This window comes from Lycium barbarum, chromosome 3, assembly GCF_019175385.1.
Source record: "Lycium barbarum isolate Lr01 chromosome 3, ASM1917538v2, whole genome shotgun sequence".
Taxonomy (NCBI): domain Eukaryota; kingdom Viridiplantae; phylum Streptophyta; class Magnoliopsida; order Solanales; family Solanaceae; genus Lycium; species Lycium barbarum.
In genome coordinates, this window is record NC_083339.1 from 133264002 (window position 1) to 133287101 (window position 23100).

At 31.7% G+C, this 23100-nt stretch overlaps 1 protein-coding gene across 2 annotated transcripts; it reads right to left on the reverse strand.

The window, feature by feature from the left end:
- Nucleotides 1-5428: 5428 nt before the first annotated feature.
- LOC132632657 (F-box/kelch-repeat protein At1g74510-like) lies at nucleotides 5429-9027 on the reverse strand. Of its 2 annotated transcripts, none has more exons than XM_060348679.1 (2): nucleotides 8770-9027; nucleotides 5429-7122 (listed from the first exon to the last, which is right to left on the reverse strand). In XM_060348679.1, exon 2 carries the CDS (start codon nucleotides 7080-7082, stop codon nucleotides 5757-5759), a length of 1326 nt encoding a protein of 441 aa, XP_060204662.1. In that variant the 5' UTR covers nucleotides 7083-7122; nucleotides 8770-9027; the 3' UTR covers nucleotides 5429-5756. The 2 variants fall into 2 exon arrangements, with proteins under 2 accessions (XP_060204662.1, XP_060204663.1); XM_060348680.1 differs by lacking the exon at nucleotides 8770-9027 and adding an exon at nucleotides 8640-8657.
- Nucleotides 9028-23100: the final 14073 nt, after the last annotated feature.

Below are 23100 nucleotides of genomic sequence, written 5' to 3' on the forward strand. Positions count from 1 at the left end.
AAAAAGAATTAATATTAAAAAAGAATTTAAAAAGTTTAAATAAAAAAATTAAAAAAGAAAAAAAGAATAGAAATAAAGAATAAATCTAAAATAATAGAAATTAAAATAAAACCCAAAAAAAAAAAAACTTATTATTACACCGTGTAATTACCTGCAGTTCTCACGCCCACCCTGAGAATTGGAGAGTTTAATTACACCCAATTACATGCTGACCAAGTAATTACTTTGTTAGACATACGTGTCAAAATTGTGTAATTACACTCAATTACACTCAAATCCAATTACAGGGTGGCTTTCCAAATAGGCCCTAATGGAAGAAAAACATGTTTGACACGATCTAAGTTAAATATGTAACATAATCTATCATTTAAAGATACTTTTGTGAAAAAAAAAAAAAGGATATTTAAGTTCCGTTAATAAGAAATATTTCCTCTTATATAACTTTCCCCTCTACTGTTTATAAAGAATCTGTTAAATATTAGTAACTTTGTTTAATTTTAGGCATTAATTTAATCTATATCTATATTATAATAAAAGGAGGGTAGTCTAGCTTGATATTAAGTCAAGTGGCGTAATATGAACAAGTCACTTGCAACAAATTCTATTTGTAATTGACATTATTAAATGTACTCACCTAATTTGGTGGATTTGATTGGAGAGATATAATTAATTGATATTCTTGGATCTAATTATAGTCAAGAATACTCCTTTAAATGTTAAGATAATATTACATCAACAACAACAACTCCTCTATGAAAAATAATTGTATATTTGAAAAATAACCCTAATACTTCATTTGAGACACTCATTTCACATTTATAGAAGTGTTAAACGTAGAAGTGTTCTTGTGATATTTTTGGCCACTCCAATATTATGCATTGGCCACGTTGCTTTTTTAAGTTTTTTTGTTCTTTAGTATATTACATACAAAAAGCAATATAATATTTAATATAATTTACTTAAGATTTTAAAGATTTGATGACTTTGAATTATGCTAGGAAAGAAAGCTTTAGATTTGGGCAATTAAAGGACCCATACGATTTCCCACATTTACATTAATAATTAGGTTATTAGATATGACGAAAAAAGATGTAGTATGATCTACTTTTCAAATTAAAAATGAGACGTTATTGTTCAAAGCTTCCAAACGTAACTTGTTGGATTTGATTGGAGAAATATAATTAATTGATATTCTTGGATCTAATTTATAATCAAGAATACTTCTTTAAAAAAGATAAGATATAATATTACATGATAGAATTTAAAAAAACAAAAAAAACTTTAACACCATACAGAAAATTCTTAATACAAAATATAATCTACAGAAAATATTCGAATACTGCATATTATATATCAATTGCACGATTTGATGACTTTAAAAATTTAAAACATTCCAGGCAGCAAAATAGGATCTTAAATAAAATAACTTTATTATAATATAAGTAAGAAACAAAATTAGTCTCGACAATTTTTTTTTAGGTTTGACCTATTAAAGGAAAATTGACAACCCATATAATCTCCTCACTAAATGCAACATTTAATAATAAGGTTATTAGATGTAAGGGAAAAAAAAATACGGTATGATTTGCTTTTCAAATTTAAGATGAGACTTGATTGTTCAAGGCTTCCGAAAGTATGGTAATGATTTTTCTAATTTAACATACAAAGTAAAATAAATTCTTTCCTTTCATTTTAATTAAACACTAAATGAAAAATAAAATATCATGATTGTGGAAATAATATAGGTAAAGGAGGATAGAGATAATTTAACAGAGGGAAAAATTTATTTGCTTTATTGCATATAATACAAAAAATAAAAATTAGAGAAAATTCTACAAATTTTTAACAAAACAATATGTATATCTATTATATATAAGGTAAGAAAAATAATAGTCTTGGGCTATTAAAGGAAAATTGGCGATCCATATGTTTTCTTCACTAAATGCTACAATAGATGTAAGGGAAAAAGTATGTAGTTATGATTTACTTTAATATTTTATATGGATATAAAATTTCTATTTCTTTATATATAAATAAAATAAAAAATGTGTTGGGAAAAAAAGATTTACTTTTGGGCTATTAAAGGAAAATTGGCTACCATATTATTTTCTCACTAAATGCTACATTAAATAATTAGGTAATTATATGTATGGAAAAAATTATGTGACCATGATTTACTTTCAAATTTAAAATGAGACTCGATAGTTCTAGGCACCTCTTATATATACCTTTCCAGTAACACATAAGTTAAATTAGATTTTCTTCCTTTTTTCCGTTTCAAAAGAGGGATCTATCATTATGTATATACATTGGTTAAAAGAATCTCCATTTATTTCAATCTTTTTTTATTTCACTGTGTTTATAGTGCTACAAATGTATAGGAAATGATAAAGATATAGTAATTTTTTTGTGTGATCTGATTGAAGAATGAATGTAATTTATTTCATGTTACATGTATTTTTCTGCTATCCATCATGTTTAGTTATTTGACAGTACTTAATTGTTATCGTAATTTCAAGCCATTATTTGATCTTTTGGTTGATTGTATGTGTTTTTATTGTTGTTTAATGATGGTGATAATTAATCTATTAATCTAAATTTGAGAGAAATATGGATGGATTACCCATAGAAAAGAAGATTGAGGACTTGATAATTTAGCCTGTTAACCCAAGCTTACGAAAAATCATTTTTTTTAAATTAAATAGACAGAAGTGAACAAAAGAAAATTTAATATGAAGTCACATGTCAATGAAACGATATTAAGTAATGGATAATGCAATGACAATAGACAAAATCGTAGAAAAGAGAATATTTCTAAAATTATTTTTTATAGTGTAGATATATTTGGATAAGATTATTCAAACTCAAATCATAACAGACAAAGTTAAAGATAAGAAATATTGAACAACAAAAGAATTTCAAGCCTTGGTAATGTAATGATACCAAGTAATGAATATAACACCTATAACGATAAACAAAGAATACAAACGTCAAAACTTTAATGTAGAAATATAGAGAAATAAGACTTATGTACATATAAAAATATTGAGTATAAACTCAAATAGTTAATACTCACCGCGCATCGCGCGTGTACGTATACTAGTTGAAAATAAAGAGATCTTAGTTGAATAGCGCAAGGATCAAAACTGTTAACGCAGATGATTCAGAACCAAGATTGATATTTTCCCTTTGCAGAATGAATCTTAATTTATTTATTTTTTTTTTTGCGCGGATTGGCCTTCATTTGGGGTGGTCTTTAATTTTGCCCTTCAAATTGGTGGTCTTTAAGTTTTACCCTTCGCCTAATATCCCGAGGTTGTGGGTTCGAACCCCAGCTCAGTAAAAAAAAAAAAAAATTCACAAGGCAGAATTTGCAAATCTGTCCATGCAAAGGTAGAATTTGCAAATATGCCCATGCAAATGCAGAATTTGCATGGACAGAGGCAGAATTCTGCCTTAAGGCCTAAATTCTTGCAAGGCAGAATTTGGGCCTTAAGGGCAAAAGTTAAAAGATTTGAGGGACAAAAATTAAAGGCGCCCCCCCCCCCCCCCCCCCAGCGAAGGGCAATCCTTCAAATTGCCCATCTTAATTTGGATGCCGAAATGGGCTTTTAACAGAAGGGCAACTTTGTCATTATATTTTGTTGTTCGCGTATAGCTAATTCTTGAATTAATATCTCTCGTTTGGATGTGGTGTAAAATTATACCAAGATTTCAATATAAAATTATTCAATAATTCGTCTAAAACGTTTCAGTTTAAGTGTCTTAATTTGACTAGATAAGAAAATAAGGAAGAGTACTCAATCTGAAACTGCGTGTAATGTACTAAAATATCTTTTAAATGTTGTGGTATTAAAGGTAGAATAATATTTTAATATCATGATAATAGTTGCAACTTGCAAGTGTATCTGATGCACAGTAATGACTTAATTTCTCCGATCATTATACTATGTGAAACTATGTGTTCTTGCTGTATGAATGTTCTTAGGTCAGTCTCTGTTGCTATCACATTCCTTAGTTATTTTGTAAAACATAGTGGATTGCGGAAGAACGTTGGCAGGAGAGCTATGGAATAAGGGAGGTAATATCTTTTGCATTTTGGTAATTTTTCACTTCTTCTCAGTTCTCACGATGATATCCTTTTATTTTTCATGTAACATTGATTATTTCAAAAGGTCACCCTTGCCTGGTATATCACTTATATGTTTTTCCTCTTTACTATCCTCTTTTTATAGAGTTGCCTACTTCTTTTAACATAAAGAGAAATTGTATTGAAACCTCTAAAAATTTGCTTTACGAAAGCTAACACTTCATAGTAAATTTCCCTTTTTCCGTTTAATCAGTGAATTTTGGTCAAAGGCAGAAAATCTACAATGGCTCGGGATTCATATATTTAAATGAGAACTAACGCTGATGACATTTGATAATTTGATGATCCTTAAAAGTAGCAGGACGTTTAGCATAAAGCTAAAATTTTGAACGCTGAATTTCCATTAGTAAAACTGAATTCGTCCATGAACCAAGCATAGTGTTCAACTTTGCACTTATTCTTGTGGGTCTTGATTCTGCGAGATTTGTTTCTGAAAACTTTTTCAACTTCACTGTTAGAACTGACTCTGCACAATGGATTTCAAGAATCTAAACTAGTGGACAAAGATTTCAACATTTCCCTGCTTGGAAAAAGACTGTTTATGAATAGGGACACTTGTTTAGGAGACACCAAAAATGAAAAAAAGTTACTCTAAGAAACAAAATGGGATCTGTGCTAGTTAACAGAATGGTCCTACTTTGAACGACAAAAATCTGTATCCAGCATGCTTCACTGTCTTCTGTGTTATAGAGGAGGACGTGAATTTGCAGAGGGTGTTTTACAAACCACTGACATGTATGTAAATATCACGACACACAGAAGAAGTTGGAGATGACAGCTAGTGTTACATCAGCAGCAGGTTAATATACTCATTATCCCACATTTATGACACTCTAGGGAATAGTTTAAGCAATTATTTGACGCTGCGATTTCTGGATAAAGAAGTTGAATGTGAACTTCCTCTTATAACTTAACAAAACAGAGAAGCACAGAAATAATCGACCTACTATAGAAGCACACAAAACTACATAAGAAACATGGTGATTCAGTTTTTAATTCCAATATGAGAATGCAAATAGAGCTTTCAGAACAAATGCAAGACAATGCGGGTACTTGGATTCTTTCTCAAGTTTGACATGCCAAAAACATAGAAGTATTTACACTCTGTGGACAAGAAAGCAGGGTAAGAACTCAAGGGTGCAGGTCACATTCTAGGACAATAATGCAGTCCACTAACAACTCTGGCACTGCTCGTAGAGATACCTTTTTGGGACAGAAGAGACAAACCGCTATGGCATAGTCGTAAGGCAAACAATAAGAATACATGATAGACACCTCTACCAAAAACCATATTTGCTAGAAAGACAGAAAATAGAATACATAAGCTCAAACTGAACAGTTTCATGGAAGAACAAAAACTGAAATAAAAATGAAACCCGAATTATCAATTTACAACACTGTTTCGACAATGTTTTCAGTAATATTTTCAAATCTTCGAACCTTAAGACTGCTTCAACTTATTGGTGTATGTCACTTGTACACATGATGAGTTTTTCACGTTAACCAATTGATAATGATACAGATTGGCAGCAAAAGATCAAAGAGCAAACAGGTGAGTTTGAGTAGATCATACAGATTTTGGTACTCATATCCAAAATAAGACACCTCAGCAACCCATCACCGCACAATTATAGACAAAATTTCCTGAATGTTTTCTGCCCAACAAATTCCAATTTGGTGCGCCTTCCGTAGGTTCCCAAGAATTGATCTCAATGAATCGGCCATTCAACACCCTTGGTCCTCCAATAACTATGAGCTGATCTCCACATGCCCTAAATGCTAGCCCCCAACCGTTCATAGAGGTTGCCTGCTCAGGCAATCTTCCTATAGTAATCCATAAGTTTCTTCCCTTATCATATTTCAAGACTTCATTTTCAGCATAATAAGCAGCATATAACTCATTCTTCACAACTGCTAAGAGTGGAGGTGCCTTAGCTACCGCAGGAGGATCATTAGCTCCAGCCCCCCTATTACGTGTTGGGAACATATCAGGTACCTCAATCCAAGACTTTGCTTTGAAATCATACACTTCGCCACAAGTAAGTACATTTGAATTGCCAACACCAACCCCACCAATTACATAGAACTTCCCATCCATGAATACTCCTGAACACAATTTTCTTGGTTTATTCATGCTTGGGAGAGTCTCCCATGTTCCTTTCTCTGCATTATAAAGCTCAGCAGAGCTTAGTATATTGCCCCTTGAGTCACAACCGCCTGCTATAATTGCAATTTCCCCAAGGCTTGCCGAGCCAAAGAGGCACCTAGGTGTCTTTGTCTTCATACCCGATGACCATGAGTTGGTCAGGATGCTGTATTTGTAGATGACATGGGACTCTATTTCCTTTCCAAAGACAAGAAGTTCAGTACCAACTGCCAGTGATTCCTTGTCGGAACACATGAAGCATTCATTTGATGTCATTGTTGGCAAATGCATCCACCTACAGCGAATGGGATCAAAGGCCTCCCATTCAAGGAGGCTGCAAGCGAAATAAACCCAATGTTCTACGATACCCATTCGTCTCCTGAGCCTATACATTTCTCCACTCTGAATTAAAGACCTAAAGCTCTGGTTCAATGAAGCAATTGACCCATAATCTGACCTTGAGCAATGAAGCAGGCAATTTATTGAAAGGTCTCGCCCAATTTGGGGGATTAAAGAAGTTGAATCAGAATGAGTGCCACTATCATGCTGTTTATCTGATTGTTCCTCTTGAGAGAGAGAAAGATCATAAAGACACTGCACGGTTTCCTTCTTCTCTAGGGCATCAAACAGTTTGGATGACTTTCTGAAACCGATGTCTATTACATCCTCCAATGGACGCTTTCCCTTTGAGTGTTCAATAACATGGAAAGCATAGTATATCCACTTGCTCTCTTGCTCGCACGCACAAGGAAAGTCACTTGAAACAACATATGATCCCTCCAACATGACGCTTGCTATGCAGAGGGGTCAGAAAACCACACCTAACCTGCAAAACCAAACCCAAAGCCAATGCCTTAAAAAAATCATGCCAAATATAATCAAATCAGGATTTTGATTTTATAGATATTCCAGTAAGAATACCACATCTACAAGCACAACAGCTTTCAATAAAATGCAAACATTAATTAACATAACAGCAAGACTTTGTTGTCTCCAAGCACTAGATGAAGCAAGCATATAATATTCCTACAGATCTATAATAAGGGATGAACATAAAAGCATGGAGTTGAATCAAAATATTTATGGTCCTTCTAACAAAGATAAATAGGTGAAAGTCGATGCAAAATTGTTAACCAAACCGATTGTTAATGAGCTAAGAAATCAGTATTGTAGTACCTGGTAATTTACAATCTAAGTATAACTGAAAGCAATGGCACTACAAAAAGGAAGGGCAGAGAAACAGCAAGTTTTTACTCCTTTAGGACATCTAATTAGGGGGATTCTGTGGGAAGAGAAAAGGGTAAAAGGATCACCACCATTGATATGTTTGGATTCATTAGGAAACAAAGAACATAAAACAGTAACCACCTTTTATTAGGTAGTGTTATTGCGCAAACATTTGTAACTGCTATAACCAGTTTTCTATGGGAAGTTTTTAAACTTCCCAAACATGTGACGCCGGACGCTTACATCGGAAGCTTTTCACTACTGTTGCAAAAATATTCCTCACCGAACAAACTCAACCACATAATTTGTTCTCCTTCCCATTTGCCTCTTTTTTCTCGGTGTAACAAATATCTTGCATTGGATTTTCAACAATTCAGGCAACATAGTTCCTCCATGTTGACATAGAGCTAATTAACTCAACAGTTCACAATGCAAGCATATAACACAGAAAAGGTGATGTATCTATTAGTAACATAAAATTATGAATTAAGACATGCTCTGGTTAATGCAGTTCCCCTTCATGTAGTTTGTACAAGTATTTGAAAGTTCAAACAACTTATGAAACATCCAAATAGACGATAAACTTCATATTATTTTGTTGCAAATACCTTATTCAAGCCAATATATTAGCCACCACCCACCAATTTAGAAAGATCACCACTAAAGCAATAACTGTTAGAATCAAAGATTCCTAACAAACTTGTAAAAATCGTAACTTTGAAGATTGTGAACATTTGACTATATCATCCATAAATTTAGCTTGAACAGCTGATAACCTAAGAAGTTTTATTCTTCAATTTAGAAAAGAAAACTAGATTTTTGAATAAATTTAACTTGAAGCTCTCTGAAAAAGAAGGCTTTAAAGAGGCATCAGCAAGGTAAAAATCCTCTCTTGTGTTATCTAAAGATGACAAATTCTATTAACTTGTGGAAGAAGAATGATTATCCTTATCCTGATAGAAGGTTCACAGTTAAAAGTTAAAACAGAAAAAAAAAAGAATCATCTTTGATTCACAAAATAGCAAATCTCATGAAACGGAAAAATCAAGTCTTACTTTCAAGTGAGACATATAACAATAATCATAAATGAAATCTCAATGAACATAAAGCTCTTACTCAATGCCAATCGTAAAACTGAAAACTTGCAGATAAAAATTGATTGGAAACAAACTTAAGAGCAGCAAAAATCAGAACCCAAAAACTTTAACATATTAAAAATGAAGAAGAAGAAGATAAAAGAACTTACTGATTTTTGGAAAAGGAAAAATCCAGTGGAATGAGTTTGTTACCAACCCATTAATGCGAAATGTTATAGACTAGTGTTGATGAGGACTTTTTTTTTTCTGTGTATCTACATTTGAGGCCCCCTTCGAATCTCTGAGGCTGACAGACAGCTGTTCTCTTTTCCTCTCAGTCACTCTTTTCAGTGTTTATTCTCATGTCTCTCAGAGAAATATACATGGATTGACAATTTCTTTTTCCTCTTGGATTCATTATTGCCTAAATAATACTCCGCCCTTTGACAAATGTTACTCTCTCCCTCTGTTTCAATTTATATGAACTCATTTAATTGGGCACGATATTTAAAAAAGAGAGAAGATTTTTGAAATTTGTGATTCAAAATAAGCCTTGACAATTTTTGTGGCTGTAAATCATTCATAAAGTGAATTTATTTCCAAATTAGGAAAGGAGTCATTTATTTTGGCACGAACTAAAAAGGAAATAGGTTCAAACAAATTGAAACAAAAGAAGTATTAATTAGGAAGGTTAACTTTACACTTATTTATATCTAATTATAATCTTTATTCATTTAATATTCACTCTATTTGTATGTCATCTCCGTTAGTGATAAACTTCTACTAAAAATAAAATGATAAAAAATAATTAATTATGCTTTCAATTTTTAAAACAACAAATAATGAGATAACTATTTTTAATAACCAATATAAATAACTTGAGATGGAGGGAATAGTCGCTCTGTCTCTAATTTATTTTGTATACTTTTCTTTTTAGTTTGTCTAAAAAAATGATAATTTTACGTCTAATTAAATTATATCACATAAATTGAATATAATAAAAATTTGGACGACATTCAACGGAAAATAGGGTAGTGGCGGTGGGTGGGACCAGAAACGGCGGACCAAGAAAGTGACGGGGTTTACAATTGATAACGGCCGTTTGTACACGTGTAAGTGGTAACGCACTTTGCCCTTTTTAGGGCTTTTTCTATAAAAGGGAGTTCACGTTTCTCTACGTGTGTTACTCCGTTATCTAGCGCTTTTGTTTTTCTACTAACTCTTCTATTAAGGAGTACTTAGCAATGAGTCAATTTTTAAGAAAAAAACACTTGTATTAACTTTTTTTTCCTAGTATAGTAATGAGATATAGACAAGATTTTGTCATATATTGATCATGATTCATTTAGTGTAAATGTATATTGTGTACAAATAATTCTTTTCTGAATACTTAATCATATAATTCTTATGGCTATACTCGATCTGAATGGAGATAAAAATAGTAACAAATTCGAAAAAGCAACTTATAATTGATTCGCCGGAAAGAGATCAGAAAAACTCGATGGCGAAAGACACAACAAACTCGATGGAGTTGAAGACTCGCTTTTGAAAAATAAAAAGACAAGGTAAAGTCATATGAGAAATAAAAAATCAGTTGAAAGTGGATGAAATTTTAACAGAGGGACAGTTTTGGTTAATTTGGAAAAACTTAAAGGACGTTTACTGTTTGATGAAATATTATAAAGTTGTAATAAAAGTTGGGTTGAAACAATGGGGATGACTTTGGGTAAAAGCTCTTAAATTTACAAACTAAGGGGTCGTTTGGTTTAAGGACTCATTAGTCCCGGGATTATAATTCCGGGACTAATTTATCCCAATAGATGGGATTATTTTATACCATCTAAAAGATGGTATAAAATAATTCCAGTATAAGTGAGATAAGAAGGTATAAGTTGGGTTATTCCAGCACTAATTTTTATACCATGTTTGGTATAAGGTATAAATTTATCCCAGCACTAATTTATACCTTATACCAAACATGGTATAAAAATTAGCGCTGGCATAACCCAACTTATACCTTAAACCAAACTACCCCTAAGTCTTTAATATCGATATCATTGAACTAACAATAGTCTATACAGTATTCGCAAACATTGACAAATAAATATTTATTATATTTTAGAAATGAAAATTATAAAGTTTCTTTTTATGATGAAAAAGGGGGAAACCAAACTAGCTTGTACAATTGGTGTAATGTGCAAATTAAAGGTGCCGATCTTGGAAAATACTATTTTTTATGATTTACTCCAGTCGTTATATTTCATATGATATAATAATTTTCATTTTAGAAATAAAAGAGAAAAAAATGTTGGAGACAGTTTTGTAGTATTATAAAATATGCATGCGAAATTACATTAGCACAACTGCACATGACAAGTAAATGATTGGGGGCTTGGGGCCTGATTCGACATGTTAGCTGACACAACAGTTTACCGATATAGGCAGCAGCTGTAACGTCTGCCAATTTCATGAAAAGAGTTCTACTATTTTTGGGATTGTTCTAAACTTGGAAATGTCCTCATTTCTCTGCAATTAACAGTTGTTCCCCACCCTTCTTCCATATAATTCTACCTTCTAACAAACTCATCAAATGTCTATTATTTTGTCGTCTTTCCATTATCGGGTACCAATTTAAGAGATATGAGTTCTCAAGAAGATTACTATAAACTTGTGTTTTGTGATATGATCTTTGATCATTTTGTCTTTAATATTTGCCAAAAGAGAAATTAGAGGTCACAAAAAGTAAATTGAAACGGACATTGACTGAATGACATGGTGATATGCTGATTGTAAAGTAACTAACTTCTTATTTTATCTTTTGAGTTGAAGTTATATAATAAAAAACTACACCACCAGGTCATTTTTACATGTTGTAGCAGATATCCTATCTTATTTTTAAAATTGTAAATCTCATATTTTAAGAAGGTCTATCATACACTTGTGAATATTTCAATGTAGTTCGTGTTCATAAACATGTGATTACATTAACGATTAGTGAAACAAATATTGGAGAGCCCTGAGAGAACTATGTGTTCTTGTAGATTATTGTGTATTTTCCATCATAGGCATCAGAGCCTAGGGTTTTATTTGTCCAGTTTCAATCATCTTACTGTGAAAACAGTGTACGGGAGAGTCCTATTTGTTGTTTGCTACAATTTTTGCCATGTCGTGAGTGAAAGCTGTATGCTCAAACGAACTGAAGTTTTGTTTGTTTTCTATGTTGAAGTGTTATTTACGGTGAAAAGTTTAAAAGTACCCATGTGCATATCAAAATTTGAATGATTTTTTCCTTGCCCTGCATAGAAAACGAGGGTTGTGGAATATTGCCATTTTTTATTAAGCAACCAAAAGCTTTTGTTCTTTTGGCTTGTTTGCCGCATATCTTAATTTAAAAAAAACAAATGGTGGTTCTGTTGGTTTTCACCTTGCATGGCCATATGGAGTAAATTGATGTGTTTAACTTTTCATGGAGAATGTTATACTAATATTTTAGAGTGCCATGCTTAGTAAATTCGGATGCTAATGGATATGATTAAGAAAAGTAATTAAAGTTACTCTCTATTGGAAATCTTACGGAAAATGCTTGATCACGAACACTGTACGGAATTCTTCAGAGCTTGAGGCATGTCCGAAGACACTATCCTTAAGGATATTTCATCCGGTAAGTGTGTATTCCCCAGGATTCAACAAGCTCTTCTATTATAAACTAGAAGCCAGAATCTAACAAAGATTTACTTTAATATAAAACCCAGCACAATGATATAGAAGAAATTTGTATTGATATATTTCTTTACTCACAAAAGAGGAAGACTTGATTTATAGATGACAAGACCATCCAATGAGTTGATGGAATCCTCCAACGTTCACTGGAAATTGATGGGAAATTAATAGCCATAAAGAGTGAGGTTTAATTACTAATGAAGACCCAATTAAAGGGTCTGTAAAGCACGCTTAGAATTAGAATAAGGAGGACCAAGAGTTAGTGTTTTGTAACTGATAACATTATCACGTAATGAAAGCCTGTTCTAGGAATTCAATGGTCAGTTACCAATTGACCAAAAGCCAACTTTAGGAAATAAGAATTCTTTTGAGATATTAGAATCATTTTCTCAACAATCCCCACATATCTCAAAAGAATATTAAGGAATATAAAGAAACAAGAAGTTTTGCTGGGTTTTTTCATATGAGTACAATGCGTCGAATCTGGTATCCCATAGACTATGAACCTGACCTAGATAAAATAAGTTTAAACTTACAGAACAATTGGTGAAGTTTAGACCTTCTATGAACCAATAATTCTTTTGTAAGCTTAGAGTCTTATTCTATCACATTATACTCGCACAATCTTTGTCGTTATAGCGGTTTTGCGCTAAGAGGCCATGCGCATGTCCTGGTATTCATGAGTGCTCTAGAAATCCGTCACAATTTCATAGGAGCGGCACCACTCCACACTCATATAGTTCCAATCATCAAGTGTATTCTGCAGAGCAATACACCACCTATAATGGATATGAATTAGATTAAGAGTTTAACTCAACCTCACTTTCATAACCCCTTATCAAACTCAAATATAATCAGTACCCAACTTTTTCTAATAATCCCATAAAAATCAAATTGGTTCATATATTAGGAACATATACCACTTCAATTAACGCTGATGTTTTTCAGATGTGAGTTTAAGAAGAATTTTTCATTTCCAAAAACTTAAGTCCAAGACAAATAATTCATTCTTCTTCTTCAACAAGGGTGTAAAACACAAAGATAATTTTGCCAGCACAAATATGCTTAGCAGCACCAACGTCTAACACCTAATCTCACACATTAGCCACAAGATTCGCTTAAGAAATGACTTAAATAATTATGTCATCCGCTTACTCAAATTTATTTTCGCTTAGCGGGATTATCATTTCTCTGAATCCCCTACTACATTGAGGTGTATGATGGCTTAGTTTGCCACACTCAAAATATCTTTTCAAGATTTTCACCACAATAGCTATATATTAAAACATATGCATCTACATCCAATTTAACACCTCAAATGTGAATTATTCACAAATACTAGAACGATTTGAAACTTATTAGGAGCTACCTGAAATAATACTACAACAACACAAATTCATACAAAAAAGAGATCGTCCAATAAAACCTTTTTGCAAGAATCAAATAAATCCTCAAAAGGGTCTTTAAGAATTTTCTCACTCATTACTAATCCACTCGCAGAAAAGACTTCATTACAATTCTTTGAAAAAATCCGTATGCATCAATTTTAGATCACATTAGTGTTACTATTATAGAGAAACTCTCCTGAAGTAGCAGTGTTTACACTTGGACAGATTTGACATATTGAAACGCAAGTAGAGTACTCAAAATATATTCTATCATGTGAACATATGATCTAAAAAAACACATCCATTCCAGTTGAAAACACTTTGCAACTCATTAGCATCCATTACATGTTAATCTATATAAATCAATCTGGATACAAGTTAAATAAGCTAATAATCTCATCAAATTGAAGGAGTCAAATTACATTAGCAAGTACTTACTAGATGTAAGAATAAAATCATCTTTTGGATGTTATAAATCCTACTGTTACTCAGAATCAAATGGTGTACATGCACAAATTCAAGGCAGTCATAACAAGCAAACAGCCTTTTCTCGTTTCTTAATCTCAACTTTCCGTGGTAAACTTGTGCGGTTTAAGCGATTAAAAAAATGCGCACATGTAGTTGCTGATGGCATAAGATGCGAAATAATCAAATAATTTTTACCTTCTTTAAAACGAAAAATGAGTGAGTACCTCTATACCATTGGGTGGAATTAGACCAGTAACTTGAACAACATCAACTTGATTTTCCGTAAAATTAGAGTGTGAACTATTCTTAAGATTGTTGGAAATATTACGGAAAATCCTTGATCACGAACACTGTACGGAATTCTTCATAGCTTGAGGCATGTCCGAAGACACTGTCCTAAAAGATATTTCACCCGGTAAGAGTGTATCCCTCAGGATTCAACAAGCTCTTCTAGTATAAACTAAGAGTCAGAATCTAACAAAAATTTACTTTAATATAAAACCTAGCACGATGATATAGAAGAAATTTGTATTGATATATTTCTCTACTCACAAAAGAGGAAGACTTGTCTTGATTTATAGATGAGAAGACCATCCAATGAGTTGTTGAAATCCTCCAACGTTGTCCTTAAAGATCTTTCACCCGCTAAGGGTGTATCCCCCAGGATTCAACAAGTTCTTCTAGTATAAACTAGGAGCCAAAATCTAACAAAGATTTACTTTAATATAAAATCCAGCACAATGGTATAGAAGAAATTTGTATTGATATATTTCTCTACTCACAAAAGAGGAAGACTTGTCTTGATTTATAGATGAGAAGACCATCCAATGAGTTGATGGAATCCTCCAACGTTCACTGGAAATTGAGTAATGGATATGTTTCTATCACACCAATATACCATCAAAAGAGAATCCATTTAATATTGTTAGTCTCAATAGGAGTAACTAATTAATTGATAATCAGTTTGTCAATCTCAACCTCAACGTATGAGTAGTCCTTGCATTCTCCCTCATCGATTTGAGATTGAAGGGGAAGCATATATAGTTACTCCACTTGATGAAAAGAGCTACATATTGTAATGTAGGCTATTACATACCGTACTAAGGATAAATAGTTACAACAATGGAAATTGAAATGGAGTCTGTGAAATCAAACCAAGTGAGAGTTGATTGAGGTTTTGGATCTTAAAGCTATTGGGAACAAAGGGTTCTCAAACTCAAGCATGAGGCTTGAACCGTCATATATTCCTGATTCATAAATACTTCTATTTTTAGAGGTGAACTTTTAAGTGGGAGGATGTGTCCTTTGACTCTACCAAACAATAATACTGAAAAGCAGTTAAGATGATACAGGGGTATTTAAAGGCACGATAGGACATTTCTTGTCTTGTCAAGGAATTGAAAAGGAGATTTAGATGAGAGAAGATCTAAATTTGAGTATGCCCTTCTTGCTATTGAGAATATAAATGTATTGATATTAAGTGTAATTTTTTTGTTAGAGACATAGTTGTACATAGAGAAGTGAGCATGAAGTACATTTTTACCCACCACTTGGTAGTGAACATGATACGAATGTCGTTTTTTTAATGATTTATCGTGTCTAATTAAATGTGAAAGTCTGTCTTTATGCCAGATGGGAGTTCTAATAGATAAAATGTATGAGTAGATTTGTGAACACAAAGTTAGACATGATTTGTCTGAAATATCATCTGCACAATATTTTAATTTGCCAAAAGACATACGCTCCATGAGGAAGGAGTAAATACTGTGGTACGTGATTCATACCACGTATGCATTAGTGACCTATAAGGGTGAAACAAGTTTAATATATACTTGTTATCACGTGAAGCCCTGAAAATTATGAGTAACTTCTCTTTGTACCCTCATGACTTTGAACAGTTTCTTGAGATTCAATTTGATGTTTGCTATCTTAGGGTGTTGCCAAGAGATCATGAATGATTCAGTTTGGCGGAATATTTCTAGAAAAACATATCAGATTGAGATTGAATTCATGAGATGAGACAGATCATTGAGTATTATCACATTAATTGTGTTCATTGGTCAACCATTTATGTTTCTCTTCGAGACAAGAACATAATGATGAACTCAAGTTATGACAAAAGAGATGTTGAGATGTGAATGTGATGAATGATCTAGGATACTGCATACTTTAATCTACTCCAAGCTCCAATAATCGAGATGCTATATATTCCTAACAGATGTATAGCAACGAAGCTCTTGAAGTATGCACTGGTTACACGATCTAGTCGTTATGTATGAAAGTTACAGAATAGGAATGAGAGTTGACCCACAATGAAAAATGTTGGAAATTGAATTTGGGTCAACCCATATTCATAACCAAATAAATAAATATCTATGTGCAATATATTTATTGAAATAATACTCCCTCCGTTTATGTGAACCCATTTGACTGGGCACGACATTTAAGAAAAAGTGAAAACCTTTGAAACTTGTGGTTCAAAATAAGTGTTGAATATTTATGTGGCTGTAAATCATTTCATAAAGTGAATTTGTTTCTAAATTAGGAAAGAGGTCATTCATTTTGGCACGGACTAAAAAAAAAAGGTTCACATAAATTGAAACAGAGGGAGTAATAATAAAAGAAAAAGGAGAAATGACACAACTAATGAGAAAAAAGTCCCTAGTTGTGTCACTTCAGAAAATAGAAAAGAAGTCCTAATGTGAACTTCTTCTTCACTTCTGCGTTTTTCTCCCTTGACAATAGATAGAAAAACCTCTCTTGAAGAAAATACTCTCTTCTCGTTAGTTGAAGAATTTATGTAGAAGATTCCTACTTTGTTTATGAAGCAATTTTCTTCTCTGTAACTCAGGTTCAGGTACGTCATAGACTGTGAATATTTCATGTAGTTCATGTTCTACAAACATGTGAGTACATTGACGACTAGTGGATTAAATATTGGAGAATGTTGGAGAACTATGTGTTTTTGTAGATTGTGTATTTTCCATCAATGTCCTTTTACATGTTGTAAAAGATACCCTGTTTTATTTTCAAAATTGTAAATCTCATATTTTAAGAGGGTCTATCCGTTGAATCCTTTGGATGACCTGATAATTTAGAATTTTTCTAAGTATATACTCTCTTTTTTTTCCTAATAGAGGAAGTAGTAAAACCCTTTTTTCCATTCTGGTATTTAGGTAGATGAATTTATGCCATTTACGAAAAGAATAAAAGCTCTGATATAAGTCATTATTGTAGCCTATATAGTGGCAAGATGCATTTGTCTTTATCGAGCATCATTACACAATGTATTTGAAAAAAGTTATAGTACATCTTTTTAAGTGGAATCAGGAGATATATTCTTTCTAGATAATATGCTAAATAAATAAACGATGTTCTTTTACTCTTCTTAAAAGGAGAAATAAAGATTTCAAAGTTTTTAACGGCACTTAAACGTGCATTCTAAAGTGCTTTAGAGTGGTAATTTAATAAGTTATCCTTGTGGTTATGCAAAAAAGCAGATCGCTAATTCACTAGAAATCTTTCTCAGCCAAAAAGTTGTCCTCATCTTAGATATGTTAATCTGAGGGATACAAATCTGATTAATTTAATTAATACAAAAATAGTTCTTTATGGAGTATTACCCGTTTCTGACACTTCTGTCACTAGCTCACTATTGTTCTTTAATGAATGGTGTCCAGTGAACACCTAAAAAGACGGATACGTGAGGAATATAACATCGTCACACCACTCACTTATTGGTTGAATATCACCGAACTGAACAATGGCTCTTATTAGTGACTTATCTAGCTACTTTTAGGATTCTGAAACCTTACACCTTATAATCTTGATTATTGCTGCCGGAAAAGGCAAATCAATCGTCCAACGGTGAGTAAGTTGGAATTTTCGATAAGAGGGTTCAAAATATGAAAAAATAAACATAAAGGAAGTAATAGAAATTCATCATCTACTATATATACATAAAAAATAATTTTAGTCTTATATTTAGTGTAATTTTTCGTCGAAAGAGATTCAGATGAACCTCTTGCCCCTACCGCCGCTATTCGCTAAGTGGAAATGAAATTCGGCTAAGTGGACACACACCGCCACAAGTGCTAAATCATTAGGAGGAGTGTTTGCACTTTGCATAGAAGGAGAACTTTTAACCCTATTGATTTAGGTTTCTTTATTCTCAAGGAATTTATTTACAAATAAAATATTCATAAAGTTAATTAATTGAAAGAGTATGCTATTATTAAGGGTAATTTAGTTAGTTATAAGCTTATTATATTAAATTAAATAGGTTAAGAGAATTGTTACAAATAAATCAAAATATGAGAGGTAAATGTAATATCGTACGTCCACGCCTATAAGATTTTAAGTTTTCATCAATACAGGGGCAGATGTAGCCCTTCTACTGCGGATTCATCTGAACCCATAACTTTCGACACATGTTATATATATATATATATATATATATATATATATATAAAAATTTACTTAAATTTTAGCAAATAGTAAATTTGAACCCATAAATTTTGACAGTACAATGTTTAATACTAAAAAAATTTAGTTGTTAAATTCACGATCCGCTTCTTATGTGAAGAACGAAGCCCTTAGGATATTTAAAAGCACAAAATGGTTTTGCAGATAGGGACAAAAATAAACTGCAAGTTAATCACGTGCACATTTATAGCCCCATTAAATCGGAGAGAAGTCTTCAAATGTGAAATGACCAAACAGAAATACGTACCTATTACTCTCAGAGACCAGTTGAAGCAATAAAGCTGGAAAATATAAAAGTAAGTTGCCATAACTATATCAATTTTGTCCATTTGCTTGAAGGACCCAATAATAATGGAATCAATTTTGTACTTCAAAAAATTCAATGCACGAGATCTCATTGTAGGAGGATTAACTCTATCTTCTGATAGGAGAGGCCAGACATAGCGTGCAATTGATTTGATTTAATTGATAATTTCACTTATGACTTTCGTGTAGCATCTTACACCAATTAAAATCCGTTTAATCTACAGCTGGAATTGAATTTTCTAAAGTTTAAATAAAAGTAGCACTGCTGTACCAATGTCTACAATACCACATACTTAGGGTTTCACTTGGAAGCATTGTAGGCAGAAGAAATGGGAAGAAACTCGTGCTTTATGTTAATAGCTTAACAAGTATTCTTCGGTTCTAAGTTATGTAACATTATTTTCTTATTTATTCTTTAAAAAAATAGATTCATTTTTATATTAGGATATAATTTACCTTTAAACTTTATATTTACCATTAGTGACGTGTTTATACACAAAAATCTCATGGAATATTTAAAATTCCAAAAGCATTTTTTCTTTCTAAAGTGCAGTATGCACTCAAATTACGTCACATAAATTAAAATATTTAATTCCATGGTTTTCCCTTCAAATGGGATGGTCTTTAATTTTAATCCTTCAAAATTGAACTTATGTCTAACGGGGCATAAGATATTTAAAAGTGCGGGGCATAACTTGAGGGAAATTATGATTGCGAAAATATAAACTTATGCCCAGCGAAAAAGTTGTATGTCTTGGGGGCCAAAATTAAAGACCGGAACAAAACAGGAGCAAAAGTGCAAACATTTTTTTTGTGTGGATTGTTCTTCAAAGGCATCGGTCTTTAATTTTTGCCCCACAAATTGTTGATCTTTAATTTTTGTCCTTCGCTTAAAAAAGTGACAGAAAATATCTTGAGATTCCGAGTTCGAAAACCCGCCCGATCAAAATTAAAAAAAAAAAAATCACAAGGCAAATATTGGATTCGCAAAGCAGAGTTTGCTTGAGCCTTATAAAGTAGAGTTTCATGCAACTTCTGCCTTAAGGTAGCAACCTTAAGGGTAGAGCTGCTACCTTAAGGCAAACACTGCCTTATAAGGAGAGTTTGCCTGTCTTGCGATCTTTTTTAAATTTTTGACTGAGCGGGAATTTGAATCAAAACCCAAAAAATTTTAGGCGAAGAACAAAAATTAAAGATCACCCCGAATAAGGGACAATCGTGCAAATGATCCAAATTGAAACAGATTGAATAATGGTTCTGGGCTTCTATCAAGACTAGACGGCCTATGCCCGTGCTGCGCACGGGCCCAACACTTTAGATTATAGTGCATCTATGTGTATGTAGTTATCTTTGAATAGTGATTATATATATATATATATATATATATAGTTTGTGCTCCGTATCTAAAATTTTATTATATTAATGTTTGCTCTGAATACAAAATCGGCAAATTCATTAATATTTTTTAAAAGAGAAGACTTGTTTAAAAGGAAACTATTTTTCTCTCTTTGAGATAAAACAATAGCAATATTTAAGCATCAGTTGATACTTTCAATTTTAATTCGATTAATTTAAAGGTGTAAAATACTTATTATTTTTTTTATCAAAATTTGATTTGGATAATTCTAATTCAAATCATTAAATTAATTTTACATGTTTAAAACGAAACAAAGTAGAAATTGATTTTCTATTTAAACGAATAAATACTATTTTTTAATTTTTGGTAAATATTCTCGGTTTAGCTCATTTTACTTGTCATGTTGTCTTTTGCATGGTTTTTTAAGAGAACGTCGATTAGAATTATAATTTGACTAATTTACCTTATTCATTATTTGATCTCCATTTGATATATTTTTTTACGACATTAATCTCTTTTCACATTTATTAGAGTAAGAATAAAAATAAAAAAGTAATTAAATTCTATCTTATTTTAAAATATAAATATTTTAAGTATATTTATTTTAGTGAACATAACAAATAAATGACATGGAGGAATAACAAATACAACAGTTTAATATCTAGATTAGATCTCATGCTAATATAAAAAAAAAAAAAACTGTATGGTTTGACTACTTAACTTTTTGAAAAAAAGTAATTTCATTTGCTCCCACTAATGGATTGATACGCACGTGGTAATAAATCCATCATTATTGACTTAATGAGATACTTTGGAAATTACATGAATATTGTTTTATTTTTTAATATGGAGCGCACTTTTTTTTGACATTATTAATTTGCACTATTTTTATGCATATATATATATATATATATATATATATATATATATATATATATATATATATATATATATATATATATATATATATATATACTATGTTCAAAACACGATTAATATAACATTGTAGTTTGTACTCCGTATCTAAAACTTTAGTATATTGGTGTTTACTACGAATACAAAGTCTCCACTTTTTTTTGACATTTTTTTTTTTAATATGGGGTTCAGTTTTATTTTTTTGATATTGCTTGATTTTATTAATATGGAGTCCACTTTTTTTACAGTGAGTTTGGAGATGGTGGGTTCCATTTTTTTTTATTGCTTGATGTTGTTTAGTATGAGGTCCACCCTTTATGGGGTGCACTTTTTTTTTTTTTGGACATTATTAGTTTATACTGTTTTTATGCATATAATATATATACATATACTATGTTCAAAACACGATTAATATAACATTGTAGTTTGTGTTCCGTATCTAAAACTTTATTATATTAGTGTTTGCTACGAATACAAAGCCAACATTTTTTTTAATATGGGGTTCATTTTTTTTTTTTTTTATATATATTGCTTGATTTTGTCAATATGGGATACTATGTTCAAAACACGATTAATATAATATTGTAGTTTGTGCTCCGTATTTAAAACTTTATTATATTAGTGTTTGCTACGAATACGCACGTGACAATGAATCCATCATTATTGACTTAATGAGATACTTTAGAAATTACATGAATATTGTTTGATTTTTCAATACGGGGTGCACTTTTTTTTTACATTATTAATTTGCACTATTTTTTTAATATTAGTTGTTATTTAATATATATGGGGCCCACGATTATTTTTTTATTAAATTGAAACGGATTTATTATAAATATGGAGCCCAATTTTTTTTTAATATTAATTGTTATTTTAATATATATAGGACCCATAATGTTTTTTTTATTTGGGAAGGACGACGAGAAAGCATGGGTTTAATTTAACCCAAGCTTTCTATATAGTAGTAATTACAGGCCTTCTCTAGACTTAGCCGCTGTAGCTTGGGCCAAACCCACGAAAGCAGAATAGGTACTTGGAATTTGTCGTACATTCAATCAAAGATACCATCCCAAAAACTGGAATACTATGGCTCATATGTATACCTCGAGCTAGTCTTTTCAACTTTTTCACGATGTGAAAATAAGATGGGAAAAAGACATACAATGGCTAACAGGCCAAAGTAATCTTACATTTGGATCTAATACGGTGAGCTGGCCGGCCGGTCTAAACTATTCTCAAGCGCTGGCTGGCTCAACAGCCCAAATGCCTTTAACAAAAAAAAAAGACTTTCAGTGGAGACTATAGTCGCCACTAAAGTCAGCTGCAAAAAAAAAAAAAAAAAAAAAAAAAAAGGAAAGCTCAACTTTTTTTTTTATTAGTGGCAATTAAAAAGTCTCCACTAAAGGTTAAAATTCATATTGAGCCTTCAACAAATATTTCAAAACATATATAATATGTGTATACTTATACAGTGATTGAACTTTCAAAAAATATTTCAAAACATGTATAATATGTGTATATTTATATGTTGATTGAGCCTTCAAGAAATATTTCAAAACGTGTATAATAATACTTATGATACATTTTCTATACATATACAGTAAGGATACATATTCTATACAACAATGATACACTTTATATACTAAGGCCTCATTTGTTTGCACTTAATGAAGGTCTGAATCTGAATGGTTCAGACTTTAGACTATTAAGTGCATTTGTTTACATTAAGATCTAAGCACTTATTTGGTCTGAATAGGTCTTAATCATGAAGATCTTAAATAAAGTCTTAATATTATTAAGAGGTATTTTGTATAGATAATTTTTATCACTGACTCCATCTTCCCCCATCCCCTCACTCCCAC